The 16,549-nt window shown below is 56.0% G+C and overlaps 2 protein-coding genes across 6 annotated transcripts in view; one reads left to right on the top strand and one right to left on the bottom strand.

The window, feature by feature from the left end:
* Nucleotides 1-16,549, bottom strand: part of TMEM63C (transmembrane protein 63C) — a 135,381-nt gene that overhangs the window by 108,331 nt on the left and 10,501 nt on the right. The gene's annotated exons all lie outside the window — the stretch shown is intronic.
* ZDHHC22 (zinc finger DHHC-type palmitoyltransferase 22) lies at nt 638-11,619 on the top strand. 2 transcript variants are annotated; one of them, XM_060295105.1, is made up of 4 exons: nt 638-861; nt 1,149-1,395; nt 2,835-3,374; nt 8,914-11,619. In XM_060295105.1, exons 3-4 carry the CDS (start codon nt 2,849-2,851, stop codon nt 9,177-9,179), a joined length of 792 nt encoding a protein of 263 aa, XP_060151088.1. In that variant the 5' UTR covers nt 638-861; nt 1,149-1,395; nt 2,835-2,848; the 3' UTR covers nt 9,180-11,619. The 2 variants fall into 2 exon arrangements, with proteins under 2 accessions (XP_060151088.1, XP_030687726.1); XM_030831866.2 differs by lacking the exon at nt 1,149-1,395 and having other exon boundaries at nt 639-861.

Genomic DNA, 16,549 nt, shown 5'->3' with positions numbered 1-16,549 from the left:
ATCCATACAAGGGGATCATGGAGCTTCTGCTGAGAGGATCAACAAAGCTGCCTTATGCTAAAGGCTTATTAGCACAGTGCCTGGTTCCTAGTAAGGACCCAATAGATAGAGTCAATGGTTATAAAATAATGCTCAAAGTGCTCACCATAGGTAGGCCCTGTTTAAGGGCTTTACGTAAATTGTTGTCATATAACCCTCACATCTCTGTTTTACAGATGGGGAAACTGGAATCTGAAGATCACACAGTAGTGAATGATGGATATTCAGACCCGGGCAGACAGGCTCCAGAGTCGGGGCTCTCAGCACTTCTGTGCACAATGACTTTGATCTTTACGGGTGTTGCCCCTGGCAAGCTGAACTCCTAAACCCCCAGGTTTTCCTCGGTCCCAGAATGGAGAGCAGCAGCGGAGGGCTGTTAGCCACAGTGGGGAGGGAAGGAGCAGATGATGGTTAGAGCATCACATCAGGGTGGAATCCAGAGCTCCCTGCTGGAACCAGTGGCTGAAGTCAGGCGGGGAGCCCCAGCCCGCTCCAGAGGAGTGAGGGGAGGAAGGGGGGCAAGTCCCCGAGGCTGAGAGGGGTGGCCAGAGCACCGCCCCTAGGAGGGGAGGGAGGGGTGGCGGGCTGGGGGCGGGGGTGCCCAGCTGCCATCCCCGCCGTCTCCTGGCCCCCACTCGCCGGCGCCCCAGTGGGAGGACGGCAGCTGCCCGCTCCCTCCTCCCCACACCCCCGCTACCTGCCCAGTCCCCGAAGCGAAGCGTGAGGAGGCTGCGAGCCAGCGGGGCCGAGCCCACAACTTTGCAGCCTCGGGGAGGGCGAGATCCGGCGTGCAGGGCTCCTCTTGTCCGCGACCAGAGCTTGGTGAGTTCATTTCCCCACTGCTCTGCGGCGGTGCGGCGGCGGCGGCCGCGCGGGGGGCGGCTTCCCGGGCGTCCGGGAGGCGGTGGCCGGCGGCCGCCCGCGCTGCCTGCCTCGCTAGGGCTCCGGCTGTGCCGCCCGCCGCCGCGGGCGCGGCCGGCGCCAGTGCTAAACGGCCACCGGGCCGCCCCGGCGGTCTCCGATGTCCCTTCTCCCGCACAGGGCCGGGGCTGCGGTGCGGCCGCCCGCCGTGCGCCCCTCACTCCCCCAGCCCGTCCTTCGCCTTCCAGGCGCCGCCGCGCATCTGGAGGCTGCTCCCGCGGCCCCCCTGGCGACCAGCGTGGGGAAGACACTCGCTTCGCCGGATCCCGGGCCAGGGCTCTCTAGGGTGGTCAGCGCCGCCGCAGCCCCCGGGAGCCCCCAGCGACCACCCCCTGGCGTGCCCTGCGCTGAGCCCCTGCGGCGGAGAGAGACCCGCGGTCCGCATGGCTGGCGCGAGTCTCCTGGGGCACTGGCACCTGCAAAGGGGACTCCAAGGTGATCAGTCACCCAGTGGGGACGGGACAGCCTGGACGGAGGCCTAGTGGCATTCGCCCGTCCTGGGTGCAGCAGCCTTCCCAGAACTTTTCTCGCGCCTCGGGCTCGCCTGCTCCTTAGCCCCTGGAAAAGTTCTCGCGGGCGCCCGGAATCCTATTTTTCAGTGGCTTCCGAAGCCGGGCAGGAACCGGGGCTGTGGGGCGGGGTGGAATAAATTTGTGGTAGGGCTGCGCTCAGCGGCGGGGGTCGATCCCCTGGAAACCTGGCCAAGCATCCACGCCTGCGCCCAGGGAGAGCTTGTTGGCATCGAAGGGGTTTCAGCGCCATCGGGGTTGTTTGGGTTTCTCGCTCCAGGAGGGCGGGAGGAAAGCGCGGATGGGGGGGGGGCGATTTTAATTTCGTCGCCTCAAATGAAAACGCTCTTTGCCAAGAAATAGCTAGGGCAGCCAGCTTCGGAGAAATGGGCTGACCGGAAACGGCTGACACAGGTATTCCTGCTGCGCCCCCCATCCCACCCATCGCCTAAGTGCTTGTGGAAATGTATCGATTGTTGTCATTGATTTTTTCTAAAAAGCCAGGTGGCAGCGGCTGCGTGTGTGTACACACAGATACACACAAACACAGATACCGAGGCACACACAGATTACACATACAAAATCACACACAAGGAGCACCCCCCGCACACACACACACACGCACACACACACACACAGGCAAGCACACATATCCCCAAATCTCTTTGCGTTATGCGTAAGGTCCCTGAGTATTGCCCAATATGGGGGGGGTGGCAAGGAGAAAGGGGAGGTGAAACAGTACTTCCAGTAGGCCATTTCTATCTGCCCCCACCCCAGATCTTCTGCTTTCTCCTCCTAGGGGGTCTGAAGGAGGAATCCCAAACCTGGGCACGTCTCCACTGCCATAAAAAAGCAGAGCTCTAGGGGCTTCCCTGGTGGCGCAGTGGTTGAGAGTCCGCCTGCCAATGCAGGGGACGCCGGTTCGTGCCCCGGTGCGGGAGGGTCCCACATACCGCGGAGCGGCTGGGCCCGAGGCCGCGGCAGTGAGAGGCACGCGTACCAGAAAAAAAAAGCAGAGCCCTAGGCAGCCCCCCCGCCGCCCGCCGCTCCTCCACCCCCAGCCACCTCCTACGGACTGAGAACAAGTCCCCACCTCGCCCTCCTTGTACCTGACCCCCGGGCCGTCAAGGCGCCGAGGTGCCTCAAAAACGGAGGAGGTGGGCACCAGAAGGTAGGGCTTGGCTCCCAGACGCTGAAACGATCTTGGGGTCTCACGCCTGCTTGGTCACGGGTTAGGGAAGAGAGGAGGGGTGGTCCGAGGGACATGGATTTGCGTGGAGCAGGACGGACAGACAGCGCCGGGGAGAGCCCTAGGGAGCCCTCCGGACGCTGCAGTGAGTCTTCCTCTCCCCCTGGGCCCCTTAGGAATGTAATCGAGGATGCTGGCCCTCAGGCTGCTCAACGTGGTGGCCCCCGCCTACTTCCTGTGCATCTCCCTGGTGACCTTCGTGCTGCAGCTCTTCCTCTTCCTGCCTAGTATGCGTGAGGACCCCTCGGCCGCCCGGCTCTTCTCACCTGCGCTGCTCCACGGGGCATTCTTCCTGTTCCTCTCAACCAACGCCCTGGGTAATTACGTCCTGGTCATCCAGAACTCCCCAGACGACCTGGACGCCTGCCAGGGGACCGCAGCCAGGAGGGCCCTGTGCCCTCCGCCCAGCGCCCACTTCTGCCGAGTGTGCGCCAGAGTCACCCTGAGGCACGACCATCACTGTTTCTTCACCGGCAACTGCATCGGGAGCAGGAACATGCGCAACTTCATCCTGTTCTGCCTCTACACCTCCCTGGCCTGCCTCTACTCCATGGTGGCCGGCGTGGCCTACATCTCCGCAGTCCTTTCCATCTCCTTCGCCCACCCCCTGGCCTTCCTCACGCTCCTTCCCACCTCCATCAGCCAGTTCTTCTCCGGTGAGTGGACCTTGGCAGGCAGGTTGGGCCCTATGCAAAGACCTTCTACCTCAACCCCAAGTTTGCCAGATTTAGCAAATACAGGATGCCCAATTAAATTGTAATTTCAGATAAACAATGCATAACTATTTAATATAAGTATTTCCTGAATATTGCAGCGGACATACTTACACTAAAGTTTTTTAGTTATCTGTTTGAAATTCAGACTAACTGGGCAGGGCTTCCCTGGTGGCGCAGTGGTTGAGGGTCCGCCTACCGATGCAGGGGACACGGGTTCGTGCCCCGGTCTGGGAAGATCCCACATGCCGCGGAGCGGCTGGGCCCGTGAGCCATGGCCGCTGAGCCTGCACTTCCGGAGCCTGTGCTCCGCAACGGGAGAGGCCACAACAGTGAGAGGCCCGCGTACCGCAAAAAAAAAAAAAAAAACAAAAGCAGACTAACTGGGCATGCTGTATGTCAGCTGGCAACCTCCCTCCCCACATCCATCCTCATTCATCTTCTCCTCGGTGCTCGCCGCTGCCCATTTGCTCATAGAATTGTGGCAAACCAGGCAATACACCTGCCCTGTGCCAGGAGGGGCTGATTGCTGGCCGTCCCTCCGTGCAGCCTGTGAGGTACCCCCGTGCTATGTCCTTCCTCTGCCTGGACCCCAATCCTGCTCACATTCCTCCGAGGACTTTGCCCTCCAAAGGTCTTGCTGGTCAACCACAGTAAGGCTGACCAGGGTGCCGGGCCAGTCCCAGCAGGAGGCTAACCCTCGCCCTCCTACCCACTATGTTTGACCCCCTCCAGGTGGTCCTCCAGTCTGCAGATGGCTCAGAGCAAGGAGCATCTGGTTGGAGATGCAGCCATATTTAATGGCTCCATCTTCACACCACAGCGCCATGGGACTGGCGTGGGATCTGACCCTCCAGGAGGCTCTTACACTTGCAGGAGCCAGGCATGTAGACCTTCACGCTGGGGCTCAGCTATGCCCCCTGGTGAGGACTGTGCTTTATATAGCGTACCCCAAGGAGAGTACCCCAAGGAGAACCTGGTTCCTGGTGGCAGGGACCAGGCCTTGACACCGGTCAGGACCCACCCTGCCTGGCCATGAAATTGGCCCCTACCTCATTTCCTTCACTCCACCTACCCCGGCCTTTGACTCTGACTGACTTGGCTGTTACAATTAGTAGCATGCACATAGGGACATGTAGCTGTGCGTGTGTGATGTCATCTCCATTTCTCATGAAGAAACTGAGGCTCAGATGGGGTTAAATGGCTCCCCAGGATCTTAGTACTTCCGAGCAGCAGCCTCTGGCCTGCCTCCCAGGTCTTTAGACAACGCGCAGCAGCGGAGGGAATACAGCGTGTTTCATACCCCACTGACCTTTCAGGGACAAAAAAGACAGAGTGCAGCTTCTTCCACTGAGAACCCCAAATTGTCTTGATATGCCTGGGCTGGACATTCATAAAATTCGGCCCCACTCTGGGGGAAGCCATCGTTTTGGTCTTTGTTGGGGCCTCAGCCCAGTCCTCTGCAGGTGTAAAACTTTGTGCCATTTGGCAGTGGGAACACAGAGGCCCTGGAGGAAGGACCCAGCTATGAGGGTTGCCTTGAGGGCTGGTGGTTGAGCTGGACCCAGAACTCAGAGCTCTCCGACCTTCTGGATCCTGGCGCCAGCATAGGAGGCTGCTGGGACTGAAATAGCCAGGACGAGGGAGGGAAAGTGGGCGGGCTAGGCGGTAGAGTGTGAGCACAGGCAGGTGGAGAGATGAGGAGAGCCAGAGAGGCTGATTACACTTTCTTTTCCAAGTAGTTTCATCACATAAAAATGGATGCTTCCAAAGAGAGGATCTTGAAATGGTTTGATTTAAGCTGGGCTTGAGGCCTGTCCATATGTGCTAGGTTTGGGTGGGAGACAGGAAAGTAAAGAAGAGGAACCTCTTGCTTTGATCTGATGAGGGAGCAGAGCCAGTCAGTGCCTATCCTGGGGCCCAGATCCCTATTGTAGCAGAAAAATGAGTCCCACTATCTTTTACCTCCTCACCAGACCCACTAGGAAAAGGAGGACAAGATTTCTTTTTCTTTTTCTTTTCCTTATTTGGCTGCATTGGGTCTTAGCCGCGGCACGCAGGATCTTCATTGTCGCGTGCAGGATCTTTTGTTGCGGTTCATGGGCTCTTTGCTGCGGCGCGCGAGCTTCTCTCTAGTTGTGGTGCTCGGGCTCTGGAGTGGCGGTGCGGGGACTCTCTAGTTGTCCCGCGGGCCCTAGAGTGCACGGGCTTAGTTGCCCCATGGCATGTGGGATCTTAGTTCCCCGACCAGGGATCAAACCCACATCCCCTGCACTGGAAGGCAGATTCCTAACTACTGGACCACCAGGGAAGTCCCGAGGCCGTGATTTCTAATCTCCAACTCTCCCATCTCATCCTCCTCCTTTGCTGGCCTTTCATCTTTCCCCTTGACAGCCCTTCTCTCGCCTGCCCTGACACACACCTCACCTGTTCAGCTTCTCCCTTCCTGTCCCTTCTCCCTCTCTTCTCAACCCAGATGGTTGAGGGCACTGCCCTCTCATCTGCTCCAGAGGCCAGGTGGACAGGAAGTAAAAAGGGACGAGTCGTTTGCTAGATTGAGCTGTCCCCAACTGTGGTACTGCCCCTAAGGCAGATCTGCCACCAGAGCACGGGATGGCCGTGTGTGGGCCCCGTGAGCCAGAAGTGGGGTGGGGGTCTTCTGGTGGCTGTACCCACATGCCCTCCGTTGATGCCAGAGAGGAAGGAGACTGGCCAGTTAGATTTTAGAAGCTGTTCTTTCTTTTGGCTTCGTGGGACCAGTACAGGTTGTGTCACTTCTCTGAGCCTCATTCTTCTCATCTGGGAAATGGAGATGACACCATCTGACCTGTGTCGTGGCATTTGGAAAAGTACGCCAGTGTGGTGAGTGCCAGAAAGTCCAGTAGAAGGGAAAAGGGGTTAATATTTGTTGAGCAAATATTATGTGCTAACCACTGTGCAGGTCTCATTTCATCCAATCCTCAGGACAAGTTTGTGAGGTAGGTATTATTATATCATTTTTAAAGACTCAGCAACCAAAGGCTTAACAAGGTTAAGTTGCTTTGAAAGCACACAGCTAGTATGAGTCCAACCCAAGCTTTGGACTCAGCGCTGCTAGCCTCCAGAGCCCACATTCTTCCCACAATACTGCCTCCCTGCAGTTGCTTCTTGATGAATGAGCCACTTTGGGAGGGAGAGAGCTTCTTATCCCAGGATGTATATTAAAGATGCTGGGTGATGATCTGTCAGAGGTGCTATAGGTGCTTGGTGGAAAGCCAGGGTGGAGTGATTGGGTGGTGTGACCCTTCAGGCCCATTAGGAATATTCTGTGATTTTCTAAAAGAAGCAGAACTATTATTAAATAGTTCAGAGAAGCTGAGGCAGCCAGGCTAGGCAGCTTCAAACACTTTGAGAGAAAGCATGTCCCCAGATTAGCCTTTTGTAGCTGCTGCAAGGGGCCGGGGAAAGGCCACAAGGTCTTTTCTTCAGGCCTTGATTTAGCGCCAGAAAAAAGAGACTGTGGAAAACAGCTTCCATCAGCCCAGGCTTGTCCCTGAGGCTGAGGTGCAAGGCAGGCTTGCGCTCGACAGCTCTGATGTTTGCACAGCCCAGCTTGAACGCCATCTTTGCCTGTAGCATTCCTGCACCCCAGAGGGCACCATGGTTCCAGGATCCTTCATCCTGCACATGGCTGCATGAGCTAACCTGTGCTGACAAGGAAGAAGTAGGTCAGAGGCATGGCACAGCGCAAGGTGAGCCCTGTACCGTTGCTGCCCCCTGCCCCCCGTGCAAGCCAGCTGGACTGAGCTTTCCGTCCCCTGGACAGCAGGACTTTATTTGTCCCCAAGTTTGCAAAGAGAAACCTGCTATCAAAGCTCCTAGGGCTGAGGGCAAGAGGGGGATGCTCATGAGCAAACCTGAGTCATATCCACATCCTCCTGGCCACTGAGTCCACCATTGCTCAGATTGGAAAAGTGTTTTTTTTAATTTATTTATTTGGTTGCACTGGGTCTTAGTTGTGACAGGCGGGCTCCTTAGTTGAGGCTCACAGGCTGCTTAATTGTGGCATGCGAACTCTTAGTTGTGGCATGCATGTGGGATCTCGTTCCCTGACCAGGGATCGAACCTGGGCCCCCTGCATAGGGAGCGTGAAGTCTTAACCACTGCGCCACCAGGGAAGTCCCTGGAAAAGTTTTAAAAGCCCAGCCCTCAGGGGTCTGGGAATGGAAACGTGGGGAGCTGAGAAGAGTTCCGTGGGCACCACGGGAAGCTGGAGAAGGGAGGAATAGGGTTGAGATTTGCAGAGGTTGAATAGGTTATAAGGTAGGGTCTCTGGCATCTCACTGGAGGAAGTGATGGTGAGCTTGCCCTGCTGGAGAGAGGGGCTGAGGAGGGCTTTTGAGTTCTCTCCTGGGCCCACTGCCCTGGCTGCTGGGCAGGTCAAGGCTGCTAAAGTTGTAACCCAGCCAGATCTCCAAGCCCTGGAAAGGAGAAGGAGAAAGCGTGATGGTCTTAAGAGTTAAGCTTGAGCCCCTTTTGGAGGTAGTCTCCTTATCTGTGAAGGATGCCCAGCAGGGAGTGCTGCGCTGAGTGTGAACCAGAATGCTGGCCACTGCGCACACAATTTCTCTGAAACGTGCAACCCCATGGAGTCATTGTTGTTATACCCATTTTACATTATGAGCAAACTGCAGCTCAGACAAGTTAAGAAACTTGTGCAAGACCACAGAGCTGGGAGATTCAAACTTAGCACGGACCGGCCACCCCAACTCGGAGGAAGAGTGGAGAATTTCTTACTCAGTGATGTTTAAACCAGTCATGGAGAGTGCTGGTTTAGAGGGGTTTAGGGAAGGTCCAGCTCAAGGCAGGGACCTAGACTGATGACCTTGGGGGCCTTTTCCAGCCTTAGCAAGCTCTGACAGGACGGCTGTGGCTGAAAGTTCCAGTGCCATACTGTCCTCTTTTTAACATTGATGACTGAATTATCCTCTGCACTGCCTTGAAACTCGTGATTTATTCTTCTTGATGACTAGGCCCTGTTCTCCATCATGCTGTCACTTTCCCGAGTCCTCCCAGCCAGTGCTCACAGCTCCGAGGAGAAGGCACTGCAGTCTAGACAGCTGCCCAGGCACCAGCTCCCTCTCCAGGGTCCTCAGCTCACTCCTCTCTCCTCCTGAAAAACAACCCTTCTCCCTGTTTCTAGCCCCAAAAGAGAAGGCAGAGAGAGAGAGAGAGAGATGGTATCACTGACCCTGAGGAAATGCTAGCATCTAGGCACTGCCCATAGAAGCGTCTCCCACGTCCCCAGTTCTCCTCTCTCGCCTCAGGAGCCATCAGCAGTAGGAAGAAGTTAGGACAACTTGTTCCTCTCCCTCGCTGCCGAGCTGAGATGTAGCTTCAATCTCATTAATCTCCCTCCCTAGTGGAAAGCGCCTGCTTGGACGGCAGTTCGGGGCGTGGCCTGGGTGTAAAGCGATTCTGTTGTTTTCCCGCCCCCCTGCAGGAGCTGTCCTTGGTCCTGAAATGTTCGTCATCCTCATGCTCTACCTCTGGTTTGCCGTCGGCCTGGCCTGCGCTGGCTTCTGCTGCCATCAGCTGCTGCTGATCCTCCGGGGGCAGACCCGCCACCAGGTGCGGAAGGGGGTGGCAGTGAGGGCCCGGCCTTGGCGCAAGAACTTACAGGAGGTCTTCGGAAAGAGGTGGCTCCTGGGCCTGCTGGTCCCCATGTTCAATGTTGGAAGTGAGAGCTCCAAGCAGCGGGACAAGTAGCAGGCACTCCCATCATTCCTCTGTGTGTGTGTGTGTTGACTCCTCGTGAACATAAGACCACAGCACCCTGTCTCCACCCATGGCCCACTACAGCTTTGGGCCGGTAAGGCCCTAGCATCCACCCCTGGTCTGTAACATACAGAGAACAGCGTTGGCTGGTGGATCACGACAAGGAGGGAAAATGGCCACTGAGGCGTTGCTAGGTTCCCCGTGAGCCAGCCTGGTGGCTGCTAACCGTTCAGAGCTTCTCTTTTGTTTCTTCCCCCTTGGGGTGCCTGCTTTTCCCCTCTGCCTGGTTCACCCACGCTCCACCAAGTCTCATGTCATCACTGCTATCTGCTAGAGCTTTTCCTCTCAGCCCCATGTCAGGAGTCGGGAGGGGATTCTTGCTGCTGGTATGCAGCTCCCCAGGACCTGGAGTCTGGCAAAAGGTTTAAAATTACCACGTGTGAGAGGCAGCCAAGTCAGCTCTGCCAGCTGCTAGTGAGGTTGGGAAAGGAGGGGTGTGTGTCCTCATCCCCTCCGTGGAATTGTGAACAATGGAGGGAAAAAAGAACTCAGCAGCTCGCTGCCCAGCCCTCAAGTTGCAAGGCCTTTTTCTGGGAGACAGCAGCCAATGGCCTGGGACTTCTAGCTGCTGTCCCCTGTCCACCCCGCCCCAGCCGGCTACCCAGTGCCATCCAGGGCCTGGCTGGATGCTTCCTTTCCCTGGCACTCTTCCAGCCTCTGGGTCTTTGCTAGATGCTGGGAAGGCAAGGAAGAAGAGAGAAGGAAAGGGAGATACTGATAAATGAGAGTGGTGTGTGACTGCACAACCATATAGAAGGGGGGGCATGTGATCGTGTGTGTGTGTGTGTGTGAGAGAGAGAGAGATAGAGAGAGAGAGAGAGAGAGAGAGAGAAAGTGGTGAGGAATGTTGTTATGAAAATAGAGAAAGAATGGGAAGAGAGAGGGTCACACAGAGATTGGGCACTGGGATATTTGGGGACTGAGAATGAAAGGGGCAAATGGGTTCATTTCTGAAGGACATTCTAGCAGCTAAAGCTGTTCAGTGTTTGAATAGTTGCCTGGGAAGGTAGTGAGTGCCTCACAACTGGAGGTATTCCGGAAGGGACTAGGCAGTCATCTGGCAGGCATGCTGTGGAAAGAATTTCTGCACACGGTCAGGGAAAGGAAGATCCTTTCCCACCCCAAGATGCCAGTGTCTTCTTCATGATTGCCAGGTCCAGAGGCAAGATCTGCAGAGACACCTGTGAATTATTTGCTTTCGTGGAGGATGGGGCGGGATGGAGTAGTCTGAAAATCATGATGCAAACTTTCAGGACCCTACCTGACCACCAGCGAGATGGGACTACTAGGTATTAATGCTAGTTGAGGGGGTTGGCCTTTGAGGACAGGGAGATGGGGCAGTGTCAGGGGCAGGTCGGGGCAGTGGTGGGGAGAGCAAAGCTGGAAAATCACGTTCAACTCTGAGGAGTGAGATTGGGAGAGTTGAGGCTCAGGAACAGGGAGACCGGAATATAGGGGTGCAATTGGGAGACCAGCCCTGACTAGCTCTGGATGAGGGCACTGCTCTGCATTCTGGGACCCAGAAGACCAGACTCCTGGGGCATATGAGGGAGTGGGGACAACACAAGCGCCCCCTCCTGACCGGGTCCCAAGGTCGTTCTGCCATCCAGTCTGCTGGAGCCCACACTCTGCAGTGTCCAGCTGGTGGCCACAGTGACCCCAACCGTTGCTACACGACACTGCACAGCACCTCGAGTTCCCGAGCAGAGCTTGGGAGGACTTTATCTTGGTTCTGCCTTCATGGCCCCTAGAGAACTAATGTAGTAATGGTGCCACCTGCTCATAGTTCTCCCTCTTATATTATTCACTCGTTCATCCTACATGTATTTACTGAGCACCAACTGTGTGCCAGGTCTCCACCAGGCACTGGTATACGGTGGTGAACAGGATGAAATCCCTGCCACCAGGAGCATCCTGTTGCTGACCCCATGTCCCCACCCCCTGCAAAACAGTCACTCCGCCATCTTGCTGGGCAGCAGGTAGGTCACTTGGAGGGGAAGGATGTGGCGGAGAGGGTTGAAGGGGAGCCCAGGCTTCCTGGATGGAGGGGCCATTGGGGCGGGGGGGGCATCCTCACCCTCAGTTCTGACCATATTGAATCAGTGGGAGTGGAAGGCGAGAAGGGAAAGGGCCTGGCTCACTCCTGACCCCAAAGCTCAGGCTTGGAAGCCAGCCCTGCCCTGCTCAGTCTCCTGGAGGCTCAGCAGTGTGAGGGAGCAAAAGGGATACGTGCAGGGAGTCATCTCCTGGCTGACTGGCCAGTGGGGGTGACAGTGGGGAGGTTGCCAGGTGTAGGACTTGAGAAATATTTGTACACATGGCCCTATAATGTCGATGAAGAACATCAATAAAATATGTGGTTTTAAATTGGGCTTGTTGTGATGGTTTTGGCGCTCTGGTTGGTAGCAGGGCTGGTAAGGCTGGAGTATACCGACACCGTCATACTAGCTGCTAAAATATTTAAGGTAAGTATTAAAAACGCTTCTGTTCCAGTAGGTAAGTAACCAGTGTCCAGACTCCCTGAGTAATCCGCCCCTGCTGCCCAGACACTGTTGCTCCTTCCCTGGGATCCCGGGCTCACCTCGAATCCAGCGATGAAAAGGGCAGCGCCTGGCAGCAGCGCGGGGCCCCCAGGATCCTGCTCCAGCCCTTCAGCCAGTGTCCACTGTGAGCGGTCAGGATTGTGCCACGTGGCTGGTAAAAGTGCGGGTATCAACCCTGGTTGGTAGCAGGTCTGCGTGGACCCACAGGCACCAGGGATGGAATGTCCCACCTGGGAACTTGCCTCCGCCTCCCTCTCGCAATCCCCCTCTCCCACTCCTTCCCATGACAGTTGGGGAGTGAATGCAGAGGGGAGTCCGCCTGGTCCTCCATCTCAGCCAGAGCTGCCCACCACCGAGGATCAGGCAGGGCCCCCTCCTCTCGGCCCCTTGGCAGCTGGGAGGGTGTGGAGCCCTGCAGGGAGGGAGTGGTCCCTGAGCAGGGGAATGGGCATAGCCTCTGATGCATCCAAAGATGTGCAGGCCTGGACTGATGGAAGACACAGCTGCAAAGTGCTCATCCTACTTGGGCTGTTGAAGAACCTTCAGCCAAGGTCAGTGTTGTATATGGGTCGGCATTCCCTGAACACACACCAAGGGGCAACCAGCAAGGCAGTCCCGAGATGTGCTGGGGCCAGCGGGAAGGGATGAATGGAGCTGCAGCTAACCCTCAGCACATTCTAGAGTCTGAGCTATCCATACCCCACAGGGCAGACACACCTGCCTTGTTCACACTGTACCCTGGATGCCTGGCAGGGACCAGGCACGTAGTAGGTGCTCAATGATTGCACAGATCCGTGCTCATTCGCTCACCACATACCTCTTCTTCCCCTGATGTGCCCAGCACTGGGCTGTGCACACAGTGGGGCTGGAAGACAAATGAGACAGCTCTGTTCTCCAGGGGTTCACATCCTGGGAGAGGTTCCTGGGAGTGCTCAAAGGACGAAGAGAGCACATCCAGAGGTAGGGAGCAAGGAGCTTCCATTTGGGCAGAGCCTGGAAGGAGGGATGAGATCTCTGCGGGTGGAGAGGGATGGAGAGGGCTGTCCAGGTGGAGGGAACAGGCCTGGAGCCTTGGAATGATCGTGGAACAGTTAGGATCGGGGACATCACAGTGAGGCAGAGGGAGTTAAGGCTAAGAGTTGGGACCTGAGCAGAGGGGCCTTGAATGCCAAGCTAAGAGATCTGGAATAAATTTGACCGGTAATAGGGAACCATTGAAGGTTTTGAGCAAGGGAATTACCTGATTAGAGCTAGAGTTCAGAAAATGGAGCCTTGGCAGGTAGACTGGAAGTGGGAGGGACCAGATAAGAGGCATTTGCTATGATCTGTGTATGATGTAACCAGGGTCTAGGGGGGAATAGTGGCTGCAAGCTGGTAAGGAAGGGAGGATATCAGAGGCACTTCACAGACATGGAGCATGACTGAAGGGGCACTGCTGAAAGGATCCAAGGTGATCCTGAAGGTTGAGGTGGGGTGATCAGTGTGACCTCAAAGGACAGGCCATCAGGAGCACTGGAACTGGGAGGAGAACATGACCCTGGGCAGGGTTCAGGGCCCCTGAAGCGCTCGCCACTGTCATTGGCCCATTGGTTGGCAGTTGATGGTGTCACTCTTCATAACCACTCTGCAACCTTGAGTGGAGGAAGGGGTTCAGAGCTTTTTTACACACAAGTCTCTGACTCCCAAAGCCGGGGGGTGGGGAACCATCTGCCTGTGGCAGCAGAGGTCATAGGTCCTCTGGTCTCCACACCCAGTGGCAAACACAGGGAGATACTGGGCTCCCCAGCGCTCGGGAACCAAAGGAGCTTTGGGGAAACGATGTACTTGAGGAGACCTAAACCACATCCCCCTCCACTATAATGAGGAGCCCAGTCCTTCGGTCCTGGCAGCCATCTTTCAGCCAGTCTCCTCCACTAAGAGCATGGTTGTCCCTGTCACTCCATGTATTTGGTCCCCCCAGTGCCCTGGCTCCTCTCTGTACCCTGTGTCCTCCAACTGGCCTCATTGTTCCCCCTCATGTCCCTCCTGCCCTGCTTCTGGGCATGCACTCAGGGATGCTTGGGAAGCAGCCCCTCCTGCTGGGGAGAAAAGGGGGTGATGGGCAGAGAGCAAGGATGCCTGACTCCTGTCTTATCCCAGGTGCCTTAGAGATGAGGTAGAACCTTGGACCTGCTTAGCGGCCAGGCGAGCCTGCTGGTGGGGCAGGCAGTGTCTGGGGTAGCTCAGCTGCTCTTGGTGTTGGCCTCTGCCTCTGCCCTATTCCTCTCACTCTGGGTCGTGCTGGCCCAGCTTCTCCATTCATGCCTCAAACATTCATTGATGCTGACTCGATGCCAGGCATGGTGCAAAAAACCAGGAAGGCAAAGATGAATGAGACCCATTGCCTGACCTGGGGGAGCTCACAGGGAAGAGGACCAATCACAGACGGTCCTGTGGTATGACAGCGCTGATGGAAGGAGGAGGACAGGGTGCTAGGGAAGCCTGGAGGAGAGCACTCACTCAGCCGTGGGTAGGCTGGAAGACTTCCCAGAGGAGGTGACATCTGGGTCACAGAGGATGAATAGGAGTTGGTTAGGCAGAAAAGCAAGGCTGTGGGTGGAAGTGGGGATGGGAAGGACTATCCAGGGGCAGGGATGCCAGTTGATTTCTGGGAATTTCAAGTCTCCATTTAGGAGTGATAGGAGCATGAGTATGCAACCACAGTCAGAGAAGATTTTAGCCCTAAAGGCACGCTCCCCCTGTCTCCTCCCTCTGATCACTTCTTACAAACCCTTGGCTCATCCTAGGTCAAGGGTGTCCTGCTTGGGTGCATCAGGCACAAACTGATGTTTAGATCAGCAGGGTCCTCCAGGTTGGAGACCAAAGGCAGGGGGTCATGTTTATTGCCCAGAGTTTCAGCCTGAAGCTGCTGGAAAACTCAATTGGGACCATCGGAGATCCCTGGACCTCACCCTGGGCCCAAAGAGGGGCCTCTGGGAGCTCCCCATCACTCTTTCCTTCCCACCCAGACTCAGCAAATGCGGTTGGAAGGAAACTGTTTCTGCCAGGATGGCCTCCAGGAGCTCGAGTAGATTTGAAAAGCTGAAAACCCTGAAATGTAGGGATGACCTGCGTGATGTACAGTCTCCTGAGTTGACTGGCAAGGTCCACATCCCCCTTGTGGCCCGCTGCCCCCTCATGGGTGACCCCACACCCCACAACCACATGCCTCTTCCATCAGCCTAGGCCTCTCCCAGCCCCACTACATCCCACAGGGCCTCTCCTCAACTAGTCCAGCCCTGGGGGAATCTTCCCCTACACCTGGCAGCTCTAACTTCCTCCCTCCTTGTGGATTTCATCTCCCAACTCTACTGTGAACCTTAGAGGGCGGGAATGGGGACGATGAAGTGCCCTGGTTTCCCCCATTCCTAGTGTAGAGTGCAGTCCACTGACACTACTGTCGCAGTAATTCTACCGTGAGTGAGAATGGCCAGCACTTACTGAACATTCTCTGCATAGCAGGCCCTTGTCGTACACACACTTTACCTGCACTATTTATTCCTCATAGCAACCCCTTGAGGTATGATTTATTACTACCCCTATTTTCCAGATAAAGAAACTGAGGCCCAAAGAGGTTATATAACTTGTCCAAAGCCTTGTGGCAGAGCTGGGATTCAAACCCAGGCTGCCTGCTCCTGACTTTATCCTTTTAACCCAGACACTAGATTGTCTTTCTACGTGGACTGTTGTAGACATCCAATAAATTCCCTGCTGAAAAGTAACAAGGAGTCGCATTTTTATTCATCAGTTCATTGACTGACTGATTCAGCCAACAAATTTACTGAGCACCTACTATGTGACAGGCCCTGGTGGGAACAGAGACAGGAATAAGGCTCAGCCTCTCTCTTCACAGAGCAGACAGTCAGCTGCTTGAGGTGACTGTGCAGGTGAAAACAGGCTGATTTCAGGAACTATGGGTGTATCTGGTTCCTCCCAGACTGATGATGATGGCGAGTTGCCCTGGATGAAGCAGCTTCTACCAGAGACTGACTGTGCGGGTCTGAGGACAGTCCAGGCTGGGGGCCATCCTCCAGGGCTCAGGGACAATGCCTAGCCCGGGGGAAAGGCCTCAGTTATTTCCAGGCAGTTACTCCCAGGCAGTATCAGGGCACCTGCAGGTGGGGACCAGACACTGCCAGAAGGCTGAGCACAGCTGGGCACCTCTCACACCCCCTCCCACAGAGACCAGAGCAGGGGAGGCACCAAAGACCCTAAGATGGAGTGGGTCCTAAGGAGGAAGAGACACAGCCGCCAAAGCTCATCTACAACCTATGCGAAAAGAGAAGCCTCCGGAGGGGCCAAAGGGATAGCTGGCGAAGCGAGATCACATGTTAACGCCCTCCCCACTGAAGGCAGCCTTAGCCAGAAGCTAGCAGGCAGGGAGCAGGGCACTGACCTGAAACTCTGAGCCGAGAGCAGCTGAGAGCCAGCGTTGGGAGGCTTCCAGAGGGGAGGCAGTCCTGTGTGTGGGCTCCTTCCCAGAGTCCCTGTCCCCAAATGCCCCCTTCTGGCCTCCTTGTGATGCCTGAAATCCCCACCACCAGTATCTCCTTAAAGACAGCACACACCCCCCAGCCACAACGCCTCCTTTCAAATTCTGGGATCCGCTGGAACTGCCTTCTTTTTCTGCCTGATTGATAGAGAGCTGAGAGTTGGGCCAGATGCGGTCTGAATGGGGAACTGTAGATAGAGAGGAGGGGAGAGTGGCGTCCAAGACAT

Source organism: Globicephala melas, chromosome 2 (assembly GCF_963455315.2).
Source record: "Globicephala melas chromosome 2, mGloMel1.2, whole genome shotgun sequence".
Classification (NCBI taxonomy): Eukaryota; Metazoa; Chordata; class Mammalia; order Artiodactyla; family Delphinidae; genus Globicephala; species Globicephala melas.
This window is presented reverse-complemented; position numbering and strand designations above follow the sequence as displayed.